The sequence below is a fragment of the Dipodomys ordii genome, unplaced genomic scaffold, assembly GCF_000151885.1.
Source record: "Dipodomys ordii isolate 6190 unplaced genomic scaffold, Dord_2.0 Scaffold71, whole genome shotgun sequence".
In the NCBI taxonomy this organism is placed as follows: domain Eukaryota; kingdom Metazoa; phylum Chordata; class Mammalia; order Rodentia; family Heteromyidae; genus Dipodomys; species Dipodomys ordii.
In genome coordinates this window covers 1,177,000-1,189,451 of record NW_012267287.1, presented here as the reverse complement: position 1 = coordinate 1,189,451, position 12,452 = coordinate 1,177,000, and the positions used below count along the sequence as shown (strand labels likewise).

The 12,452-nt window shown below is 44.2% G+C and overlaps 1 protein-coding gene across 1 annotated transcript in view; it reads right to left on the bottom strand.

Moving 5' to 3' along the window:
* The window catches only part of Whsc1 (Wolf-Hirschhorn syndrome candidate 1), a 59,111-nt gene that overhangs the window by 40,516 nt on the left and 6,143 nt on the right, over positions 1-12,452 (bottom strand). Inside the window, exons 3-4 of the mRNA XM_013023874.1 lie at positions 7,649-7,815; positions 6,640-7,122 (exon numbers count right to left, since the gene is read on the bottom strand). Of these exons, the coding sequence (XP_012879328.1) occupies positions 6,640-7,122; positions 7,649-7,815 (650 nt within the window). The remainder of the gene's footprint in view (positions 1-6,639; positions 7,123-7,648; positions 7,816-12,452) is intronic.

Sequence of the window (12,452 nt, the reverse complement as noted above, 5' to 3'; positions counted from 1 at the left end):
AGGGGTCAGTTGTGGGGCTTGAACTCTGGGCCTGGGCACTGTCCCTCAGCTGTTCAGTTCAAGGCTAGCGCTCTAACACTTGAGCCACAGCACCACTGCCGGTTTTTCTGGTGGTTTATTGGAGGCGGGAGTTTCATGACTTTTCCTGCCCAGGCTGGCTTTGAACTGTGATCCTCAGATCTCAGCCTCCTGAGTAACCAGGATGACAGCATGAGCCACCGGTGCCCAGCCAGGCAGGAATTTTTTTAAGGGAGTCCCAAGGGGCACAGCAAACAGGAGAAAGACTTGACAAATGAGATTCTTTCAAAATTAAGTTTCTTACAGCAAAAGACATAGTTACTTCATCAGAACATTGACCAACAGACTGCAAGAAGCAATGTATCTGACAATATATCCAAAATAAACAAGGAGCTCAAATGTATCCGACAATATATCCAAAATAAACAAGGAGCTCAAGAAATTAACACCCCCAAAACTAATAAATCAATAAATGAAGGAAATTAAGAAATATGTCTCATAAGATAAGAATGGTAAACAAGACACATGAGGACATGCTCAACATCTCTGGCCACAAAGGAAATGCAAATCACAACACTACCGAGATTCCATCTCACCCCAGTTAGATTAGCCAATATAGAGCACTCAAACAAATGCTGGCAAAGATGTGGGGAGGAAAAGGAACTATTGCCCTGTCAATGATCATGTAAACTAGAACAACCACTCTAGTTGACCCAGCCATACCACTCTCGGGCATTTGCCCAGATCATTACAAGTCATGTCACTTGCACATCCATGTTCACTGCTCATATTTGCAATAGCCAAGTTATAGAAATAACTCAGATGCCTGACAATAGGCAAGTGAATCCACACACACAAAGGAATTTTAATCTCCATTAGAATAAAATTAAGGCATTTGCAGGGAAATGAAATGGATGGACTTGGAACGATTCATGTGAAGTGAAGTTAGCCAAGCTCTAAGACACAAACAGCTTATGGTTCTTTCATATGTGGAAGCTGGACCTAAAATGTAATTGGACATGACCTATACATAACTCTAGGCATTCACACACAAGCAGTCAGACAAGATAAGGATATCCTTAAAGGAGAAACCCAAAGGCATAACTCTCCTGAACATGTAAAATACTGTTTATTGAAACATTCCAGGAAACAGAAACACGTGTTATTTATGTTGGTGATGGTGGTGTTTGTGTCTGTATGTGTGCTTATTTTTTTTTTTTTTTGTCAGTCGTGGGGCCTGAACTCGGGGCCTGAGCGCTATCCCTCAGCTCTTCAGCTCAAGGCTAGCGCTCTACCACTTGAGCCACAGCACCACTTCCGGCTTTTTTCTTTTTGTTTATGTGGTGCTGAGGAATCAAACCCAGTGCCACATGCATGCAAGGCAAGCGCTCTACCACTGAGCCACCTCCCCAGCCCCTGTATGTGTGGTTATTTGTTTTCCTTTCTCTACTTCTTGGGGCTGAAGGGGAATAGAGGGGGCGAAGAATGGGAGGGAGGAAAGGTGAACAAAAGCAATCATGGTATTCAGTATACACCATGTAGAAAATGAACTATGCAACTTAAGGGCAGGGATGACGGGAGGGGGAAAATGGAGGAAAGTAAAGGAAGAGGTGACATTGTCCAAAAGAGAAATGTGCTCATTACCTAAATTGTAAAACGGCAACCCACCTGTACATCTTAATAACAAAATTCTATTTTAAAAAAAAGTGAACTATGGCCAGGCACTAGTAGCTTACGCCTGTTATCCTAGCTACTCAAGAGGCTAAGATCTGAGGATCATGGTTCAGAGCCAGCCTGGGAAGAAAAGTCTGTGACACTCTTATCTCCAATTAACCACCAGAAAACCAAAAGGAAGTGGATGTGTGGTTCAAAGTGGTTGAGTGCTAGCCTTGAGCAAAATAGCTCAGGGACAGTGTCCAGGCCTGATTTCAAGCCCCATGACCAAAAAACAAACAAAACGGGGGAAAAAAAAAAAAACTATTTTGTAACTTGCGGGCAGGGCAAACTTAGGAAAGGGGAGAAGGAAATTGAGGGAAAGTGAAAGGGTAGGGGAAAAATAAAAAAAGAAAGTGAAGGAAGGAGTGATATTATCCAAGACAGAGAAAGGTACACAGAAAGGTACACATTACCTGAATTATGAAATGGTAACCTGTTCATATAACACCTCAATAATACTAACATTCTGGTTTTTTTTTTTTAATGAACTAGCTACTCAGGAGGCTGAGATCTAAGGATCCCAGTTTGGAGCCAGCACATGCAGGCAAGTCTGTGAGACTCTTATCTCCAATTAACCACCAGAAAACTGGAAGTGGCTCTGTGGCTCAAAGTAATACAACACTAGCCTTGAGCAGAAAAGCTCAAAGACAGTACTCAGGCCCTGAGTGCAAGCCCCATCCATGACTGACCAAAACACAAAGAAACAAAAAAACTATGGAACTTGTGAGCAAGGGTGGGAGGGGGAAACTGAGGAAAAGCAAAGCAAAGGGTGACATTGTCCAAAAGGAACTGTACTCATCACCTAATCTCTGTACTGAACACCTTAAGAATAATTACATTTAGGGGCTGGGAAGGTGGCTCAGTGGTAGAGCACTTGCCTTGCATGCATGAGGCCCTGAGTTCTATTCCCCACCACCACATAAGCAAAAAGAAAAAAAGCCAGAAGTGGCGCTGTGGTTCAAGTGGTAGAGCGCTAGCCTTGAGCTGAAGAGCTGAGGAACAGCGCTCAGGCCCAGAGTTCAGGCCCACGACCGGACCAAACAAAACAAAACAGAATAATTACATTTAGCCAGGCGCTGGTGGCTCATGCCTGTAATCCTAGCTAATCAGGAGGCTAAGATCTGAGGATCACGGTTCAAAGCCAGCCTGGGCAGGAAAGTCAGTGATAATCTTATCTCCAATAAACCACCTGAAAATCAGAAGTGGCACTGTGGCTCAAGTGGTAGAGCGATAGCCTAGAGCTGAAGAGCTGAGGGATAGTGCCCAGGCCCAGAGATCAAGCCTTACGACCGACCAAAAATTAATAATAATTACATTTAAGAACTAAAAACAGGGCTGGGAGTGTGGCTTAGTGGTAGAGTGCTTGCCCAGCAAGCATGAAGCTCTGGGGTCAATTCCTCATAAACAATTCCACATAAACAGAAAAAGTTGGAAGTGGCACTATGGCTCAAGTGGTAGAGCACTAGCCTTGAGCAGAAGTTCAGGAACAATGCCCAGGCCCTGAGTTCAAGCCCTAGGAGTGTGTGTGTCTCTGTGTGTGCGCACACATAGCGCATAACAAACCAACTCTAGGTGTGCACCTTCAGCCTGGTCAACGTGGCTCTCAGTATGACACTATCCAGGCTTTCAGTTCTAGTGCATTTCTTAGTCCTGGATCCAAAAAACAAAAATGGTGGTCTCTGGGCAGTGGTCTGAATTCCCAGATATTGACCTTTCTGTCATAAGAGACAAAATGAAAACATGTGACCAGATGGCTTTGCCAGCTGGAGCCATGTGCCTTCCAGAGCCTGAAGGCACATGCTGGCCCACCATGCCTCAGTCCAAGTGTCAAGTGCTGGTGGTGAGCATTCAGAGCTTACCCTCCCCTTCAGGCACAGCCAGCCTGCTGCGCCATTCACACCCATGCTGATGGCAGCGCTGTGCCATGTCAAATCCAACAGTGACCACAGCTTTTCTAACTGTGGTACTGACAGCCCTCTGGGTGGCCTTAGCTGCTGTGCAGAAGCATGTATCTTCAGAGCTAAGTATTTACTCTTTTGAGATGGACAAAGGTAGGCAGGTATAACCACATAGTATGTTGCTCAAACTTTGTGGAAGCAACAGGATCATCACAGCCTTCAGCAGCTTGCTTTCTTCTTCAATATCCAGTATATTTGCTTTATGTATAATTGCATTGTAGGAACACACCACGACTATCATGCATTTGGTAACTTTTTAGTTTTGAAGGCTCTAGTGTCTTCCTTGGAAAGAAGAAAATTATTCTAGGGAAAACTCCTAAAAGTGTAACACAAAAGGAACATATTTTCCTTCTTTTCTTTTTTGTTGGTCATGGGGCTTAAACTTTGGGCCTGAATGCTGTCCCTGAGCTCTTCAGCTCAAGGCAAGCACTCTACCAGTTGAGCCACAGCACCACTTCTGGTTCTTTGGTGGTTCATTAGAGATAAGAGTCTCATGGACTTTTCTGCCCAGGCTGGCTTTGAACCTTGATCCTCATCTCAGCCTCCTGAGTAGCTAGGATGACAGGTATGAGCCACTGGCACCCGGGCCTACGTTTTCAATTTCATTAGATATTGCCAAGTTTCTCTCCAAAACAGGTGTGATAAATGACCCTCTACCAACATTCTACAAGAATTACCTTCTTGCTCCTTTTCATAACTCCCTGGTAGCTCCCGGTCCAACACTGCTTACCTGGTGGCTGCAAAGGCAAAGGGCGCCCTATACCCTCAGAATGAAGTTTCCCAATGATGGGTCAAGCAATACCTTTTTTTGGGGGGTCCGGTCGTGGGGCCTGAACTCTGGGCCTGGGCGCTGTCCCTCAGCTCTTCAGCTCAAGGCTAGCGCTCTACCACTTGAGCCACAGCGCCACTTCCGGCTTTTTTCTTTTTGCTTATGTGGTGCTGAGAATCGAACCCAGGGCCTCAGGCATGCAAGGCAAGCACTCTACCACTGAGCCACCTTCCCAGCCCTATACTTTCTTTTATCAGAAAGTATAAGAGTTCAGAGCATCTTGGGCTACATAGGGAGACTATCTTGAAGACAAAACAAAACCATACAGTTCATTTTTGCTTTCAGACAGGGTCTTACATGCTCGCCCAGAGCTTGTCTAAGACCACAGCCCTCCAATCCATGAAGCCTGCACAGTTGAAATTACAGGTGTAATCATGAAATCAACACACTCAGCTATTAAAGAAGATAAAGTCTTGTTAAGTTTTCTGAGGGCTGGTCTCGAATTATGATCCTCACAATTGCTGTCTCCCAAGTAGCTGGGATTATGGACATAAACCACAGCATGTGCCCAGACACTCTTTCTTTCTTTTTTTTTTTTTTTTTGGTCGGTCGTGGGGCTTGAACTCTGGGCTTGGGCACTGTCCCTGCGCTCTTGAGCTCAAGGTGAGCGTTCTACTGCCTGAGCCACAGCACCACTTTCGGTTTTCTAGTGGTTTATTGGAGATAAAAGTCTCACGGACTTTCCTGCCTGGGCTGGCTTTGAACCGTGATTCTCAGATCTCAGCCTCCTCAGTAGCTAGGATTACAGGCGTGAGCCACCGGCACCTGGCTCTGAACACTATTTCTTATTGGTACCATTAATCACTATCTGGATTTGGACTTCTAAACAGAAATTCCCAAGAACGTAAAATTAAAAACCATATAAAAAGTCTTTTAAGTCCTAGACTATAACCCACTCAATTCAAAGTAAGTTACTATGACCCAAAATGGATAGCCTCAACTCCTTATGATGGAATTGAGCCTTTCTTATCTATCAACAGATCATGGATTTTATGAAAATAAAGAATATTTAAGTGCTTTAATCACTGACATATTACTGTTTATTTTTGTGGTACCAAGGAATCTTACTGTAGGCCTCATGTATGCTGGTCAAGCACTCTACCACTAAGCCACATTCCTAACCCATGTTTGTTTTTTGTTTTTTGTTCAATCATGGGGCTTGAACTCAGGGCCTGGGTGCTGACCCTGAGCTCTTTTTACTCAAAGCTAGCGCTCTACCACTTTGAGCCACAGTTCCACTTCCAGTTTTCTGGTGGTTAAACTGGAGCTAAGAGTCTGGCTCTGAACTGCAATCCTCAGATCTCAACTGCCAGAGTAGGATTAAAAGTGTGAGCCACCAACACCCAGCCCATGTTCTTTTAAGTATCATGGAGCTATGGCAGAGCACTAAGCCTTGAGCAAAGAAATTTAGGGACAACTCCCAGACCCTGAGTTCAAGCTCTGGGATTGGCATAAAAATAATAAGTATCATGGAAATAAATCTTCTACAGACTCAGTGCTAGTGAATACATCAGCTCATACATGTATGTGCCCCAAACTAGAAGCTCTGGAGCAGCCTGCTGGAGAAAATACTTACTGCCAGAGCTGGATGCCAAGAATAAGATCATGGCAAAGAGTAATCCATTGAAACTCACTTCCCTATCTCTGCTATCTTCTTAACCACTTGAGAGGAAATGGGTAGCAACTCAGAAGTACACAGACAAATAAGTATGCTGGGCACCAGTGGCTCACACCTATAATCCTAGCTACCCAGCAGGCTGAGAGCTGAGGCTTGCGGTTCAAAGCCAGCCTGGGCAGGAAAGTCCGTGAAACTCTTATCTCCAATAAACCACTAGAAAACCAGAAGTGGCACTGTGGCTCAAGTGGTACGGCACTAGACTTGAGCTGAAGAGCTGAGGGACAGCGCCCAGGCCCAGTGTTCAAGCCCCACAACAACAACAAAAAGACAAATAAGTGTCTTTGTTCCCAGGGGTTAGAATGATATTCCCCATCAGAACTTACTAGACCTAAAATCAATATACAAGAGTCACTGCAGACTGCGGAGGGACCAGTGACGAAACACCGAAGGCCTACTGGGATGTTCCCCAAATTTGGAAATGGTGGCATCAGAGTACTGACCTCATCCCTGTGCTTCTGACAGAAAACCAGAAACTGGGAGGCCGCGTCTCCCCTCCTGCTCCGTGGGGCAGAGGGCGTGGCTTTCTTCCTTCCGGGAGGTGAGCCTACTCCTCTCTTGGGGTCGGCCTCCGCCATCTTTTGAGGAGTACTCTTTTCTGTGCCGGGGTCACTCTCTTGGTTCTCTGCGGAGCTGGATCTCTTCCCTCTTCGCCTTCTCTTCATGGGCACACCTTCTTCTCTCACAGACTTGGCATCAACAGCAGCCTCTTCAACGGCCCCTGAGGAGTCTGCCCCTCCTTCCAAAGGCTCGGCAGCAACCCCAGCCTCTGTAGCTACTTGAGGATTGAGGCGCAGCTGACCCCCCACGTAGAGAAAGGTGAACTTGGCTTTCCGTTCTTCTACTGACATGCTTGCAGCTTCTTCTGCCTGGACAATGCCCATTTCCCACTGGGACCTCAATTTCCCTGAAATAGGTTTCAACAGCTAAACAGAAAACATAGGAAATTTCATTACACAAACATAAAATTCAGCTCACTTAAAGGACACTTTTTTTATCTTCAGTTACATTTAGAAATAAAAAACAATAAATCACCAAAGGATAGCCAATGAATACATGTTTATAGATATATATATCTGTGTCTATAGCACAAATTTAAATAAAGCATATAATTTTAAGAAAAAAATCAGAAATCAATTCTTTTTTGGGGGGGTCCGGTCGTGGGGCCTGAACTCTGGGCCTGGGCTCTGTCCCTCAGCTCTTCAGCTCAAGGCTAACGCTCTACCACTTGAGCCACAGCGCCACTTCCGGCTTTTTTCTTTTTGCTTATGTGGTGCTGAGGAATCGAACCCAGGGCCTCAGGCATGCAAGGCAAGCACTCTACCACTGAGCCACCTTCCCAGCCCCCTCAGAAATCAATACTAATTGATAAACAACTATTTTAGTTCAAAACAAATAGCACAATAAAAATTAATATGTTAATCTAAAAATATACCAAAGAAACTCTATCACCTTAATTTTCTCAGCTTTGGTGGGAGCCTGCTTAGCACTTTCCTGACACAATTTCTCAAACTGCCCTTCTCCTTCAAAGGCCACAAGGCTCTTCTCAAATATCCAGGCTCTTTCCGGAGCATCACCGAAGAACTGCACGTGATACTGGCGTGCACTCTTTTTCTGACCTAATTTTTGAAAATAAAACGTTAAAACGTAACATTAGAATTTAGGATGAAATTTGACAACTCTATTGTTGCTCTGAAGTTGACTCAGTAAAACAACTGAAGTTCATTTTCTTTTTCTTTTTTTGCCAGTCCTGGGCCTGAACTCTAGGTCTGGGCGCTGTCCCTCAGCTCTTCAGCTCAAGGCAAAGCACTCTACCACTTGAGTCACAGCACCACTTCTGGCTTTTTCTGCTTATGTGGTGCTGAGGAATCGAACCTAGGGCCTCATGCATGCAAGGCAAGCACTCTACCACTGAGCCACCTTCCCAGCCCCTGAAGTTCATTTTCTTAACCGTAAAAACTCATCCTAATTTTGTGTGTGTGCCCACATATCTCCCCGCTTCCCGCCAAGTTCTAAAGCTTGAACTGGGTGCTGCCCTAAGCTTTATGCTGGAGGCTAGTGCTCTACCACTCGTCACAGCTCTGCTTCTAGCTTTTTTTTTTCAGTGGTTAATTGGAGCTAAGAGTTTCACAGAAGTTCTTGCAAGCTGGCTTCTAACCAGATCCTCTTATCTCAGCCTCCTGAATACCTAAGCTCAAACCTAACTAGAAAAGAAGTCAACTCAAGCTACTTCATCTCCTCCCTCTAGAGGTCCTCAAGACTTCAACAGGCATCAACCAAGAAATACCACACCCATCACCCGATTTAGGGGATTGTAACTCCTTTGTACACTACTTAGTAATCAGGATTTAATAAAAAAAAAAAAAAAAAAGAGGGCTGGGAAGGTGGTAGAGCGCTTGCCTTGCATGCATGAGGCCCTGGGTTCGATTCCTCAGCACCACATAAGCAGAAAAAGCTGGAAGTGGTGCTGTGACTCAAGTGGTAGAGCACTAGCGTGAGCTGAACAACTGAGGGACAGAGTTCAAGCCCCACTACAGACCAAAAAGAAACAAAAACAAGTAAGTTCTGGACAGGCTCTGCAAAAGATTCCAAATGGAGAAGCACACTGTTCTCTATGAAAAGAGAACAAAGGAAAAGAAATGGCTATTAAAATCTTTCAAATACCACTAGGCACTGATGCCTATAATTCTAGCTAATCCAAAGGCTGAGATCTGAAGATCATGGTTCAAAGCTAGACCATGAAATTCTTTTTGTTGGTGGCGGTGGCGGTAGTGGTCATGGGGCTGGAACTCTGGGCCTGGACACTGTTCCTCAGCATTTCAGATCAAGGCCAATGCTCTACCACTTGAGCCACAGTGCTACTTCTGGGTTTTCTGATAGTTTATTGGAGATAAAAGTCTCAAGCCAGGCACCAGTGGTTGACATCTGTAATCCTAGCCACTCAGGAGGCTGAGATCTGAGGACTGAGGCTGGGCAGGAAAGTCTGTGAGCCTCTTATCTCCACTAAACCACTCAGAAAACCAGAAGTGACACAGTGGCTCAACTGGTAGAGTGCTGGCCTTGAGCTGAAGAGCTGAGGGACAGTGTTCAAAGCCCAGAGTTCAAGCTTCATGACTAACAAAAAAAAAGTCTCACACAGACTTCTCTGCCCAGACTGGCTTTGAACTGTGATCCTCAGATCTCAGTCTCCTGAGTAGCTAGGATGACAGGCGTGAGCCACCAGCCTCCAGCTACCAGGAAATTTTTATCTCTGTGATTAACCAGCAAAAAGCTGGAAGTGGAGGGAGATATGGGCTCAAGTAATAGAATGCTAGCCTTGAGAGAAAAAGGGAAAGTGTTCTGGCCCTGAATTGAATTCAAGCCCCAATATTGGCACACACACACACAAAAAAGACAGGAATAGAAAAGACATAGAATGGTACAGTACTACAACAAAGACCAAAAACTATGGATGCTAAAAAGGATAGAGTAACATCTTTAAAATGCTGAAGTAGGTTATATTCTCAATGTAAGATTCCTTACTCCAAAAAGCCATTAATCAAGTGTGAGGATAATATACCCTCTGAAGTACAAGGACTCAAATCTACCTCCCACATAAATTTTTGAGGATGGTACAAATGTACTCCAGGATTAGAGTTGTAGCTTAAAGCACTTGTCCAGTATGTGGGAGGCTTTGGGTTCAATCACCAACAAAATAAAAATAGTGTATGCCAGTAAAGAAGGAGAAATAACAAACAACACAGCTCAAAATTTCAGGGCAAATGATTAAAAACCAGCAACCCAGAGCAGCCAACAGGAAAGAGCACTAGAAGAGAAGCTTAAACAGAAAGAATAAGTCTCAGTCACAAGGAAAAAAGGTTGAAAGGTATGTTCCAAGAAACAGAAAAGACAGGATTCACAGGTTTTCATTATTATTTTTGTAGGAGAAAACTACTACATAAATAGGGGAAAAAACCTATCACAGGAAGATGAAAACTTGAAAAAAGGTACCTGTGGCTTATGCCTGTAATCCTAGCTACTCTGGAAACTAAGATATGAGGACCACAGTTCAAAGCCAGCCCAGGCTTACAAAAGGCCGTGAGACTCTTAATTCCAATAAACTACCAAAAAATCCAGAAGTGGAGCTGTAACTCAAGTGATAGAATGCTATCCTTGGGCGAAAAAAGCTCAGGGACAGCGTCCAGGCCCTGCGTTCAAGCCCCAGGACCAACACCAGTAATAATTATAATGATTATAATGTAACAACTCCAAGGAAAACCAAAAAAATGTTCAAGGAAAATGTAGGGTGATAAGAACACTTTTCTAGCTAGCTAGTATGCAGTTACAACTCAGGCCCTAGGTTTGATCCTCAATACTACAAAAAAGAGGGGCTGGGAAGGTGGCTCAGTGGTAGAGCGCTTGCCTTGCATGCCTGAGGCCCTGGGTTCCATTCCTCAGCACCACATAAGCAAAATGAAAAAAGCCAGAAGTGGCGCTGTGGCTCAAGTGGTAGAGCGCTAGCCTTGAGCTGAAGAGCTGAGGGACAGCGCCCAGGCCCAGAGTTCAGGCACCACGACCGGACCCAAAAAAAAAAAACTACAAAAAAGAAATGTGTATGTATGTGTACACACAATTATACCAAAAAACTTGACTTTTCACTGAATGATATGTAAGACAGTAAAAAATATGTAAATAATTATCTTAGATTTAATGAAATTGTGACAGTTATATAAAGAGAATAGGGAGAGCTGGGTATGCCACACATGCCTTTAATCCCAGCACTTGAGGGGCTAAGGCAGAAGAATCAAGACTTTGAGGCCAACTGGGCTACATAGCACGACTCTTTCAATAAACAAAGAGAGAACTGGAAGTGGAGGTATTGCCTAAAGTGCTAGAGTGTCAGCTTTGAACAAAAGAGCCACGTGAGGGTGCAAGGCCCTGAATTCAAGCCCTATCTCACACACACACACACACCACGCACATGCACACGCGCGCGCGCACACACACACACACACACACACACACTGAGAACAGGAGGAAGGAAAAAGGAAATGAAGAATTCAATCTTTTCCTAATAAAAAGTTAAAATGACTAAGTAAGCAATCAAAAATTACCATTTGAAACGTGAATGTTTAAAGATTTAAAAATACTTACCTTTGGGGAATGAATGGGAAGATAGGGCACAATTTTAATTATTAATCTTTCAATATAATTTTCTAGAATAGTTTAAATGTTTTTAGATTTTTTAAAAATATTTTGTTATTATAAGGGTGATGTACAGAAGGATTACATGAAATGGGTACATTTCTTTTTTTGACCATGGGGCTTGAATTCAGGGACTAGGTGCTGTCCTTGAGCTTTGTTTTTTTTTTTTATGTTTTTTCTTTTTGCTCAAGAATAGTGCTCCACCAACTTTGAGCCACAGCTCCACTTCTGGTCTTCTGGGAGTTAATTGGAGATGCAAGTCTCAGGGACTTTCCTGCTGGCTTTCAACCAGATCTCACCCTCCTGAGTAGCTAGGATTATAGACATACACCACTGGTACTTTAGGATTTCTTTAGAAATATGCAAATTTACCTTGAAAATACTTGAAATTCAAGAATATGTCAAGGGATTAGTGATTTGTTTCATTACTTTAATCCTCTAAATTTTCCTTAAGAATGAAAATGAAGCTGGGAGCTGGTGTTGACACCTCTAATCCTAGCTCCTCAGGAGGCCAAGATCTGAGGACTGTGGTTTAAAGCCAGACTCTTTTTTTTGGGGGGGGGGGTCTGGTCATGGGGCCTGAACTCTGGGCCTGGACACTGTCCCTCAGCTCTTCAGCTCAAGGCTAGCACTCTACCACTTGAGCCACAGCGCCACTTCCAGCTTTTTTCTTTTTGCTATGTGGTGCTGAGGAATTGAACCCAGGGCCTCATGCATGCAAGGCAAGCCCTCTACCACTGAGCCACCTTCCCAGCCCTAAAGCCAGACTCTTATCTCCAATTAACCTCCAGAAAACTGGGAGTGGTATGTGGTAGAGTGCTAGCCTTGCACAAAATGAGCTCAAGGACAGCACCCAAGCCCCAAGTTCAAGCCCCACAACCAACACCCCCTTCCCCAGAATAAAGATTATTTTGCCGCAATTCCTAAAATAAATAAAAGTTACTTTTTTTGTTTTTTTTTTATTTTTGGGTCCGGTCGTGGGGCCTGAACTCTGGACCTGAGTGCTGTCCCTCAGGTCTTCAGCTCAAGGCTAGTGCTCTACCACTTGAGCCACAGTGCCACTTACGGCTTT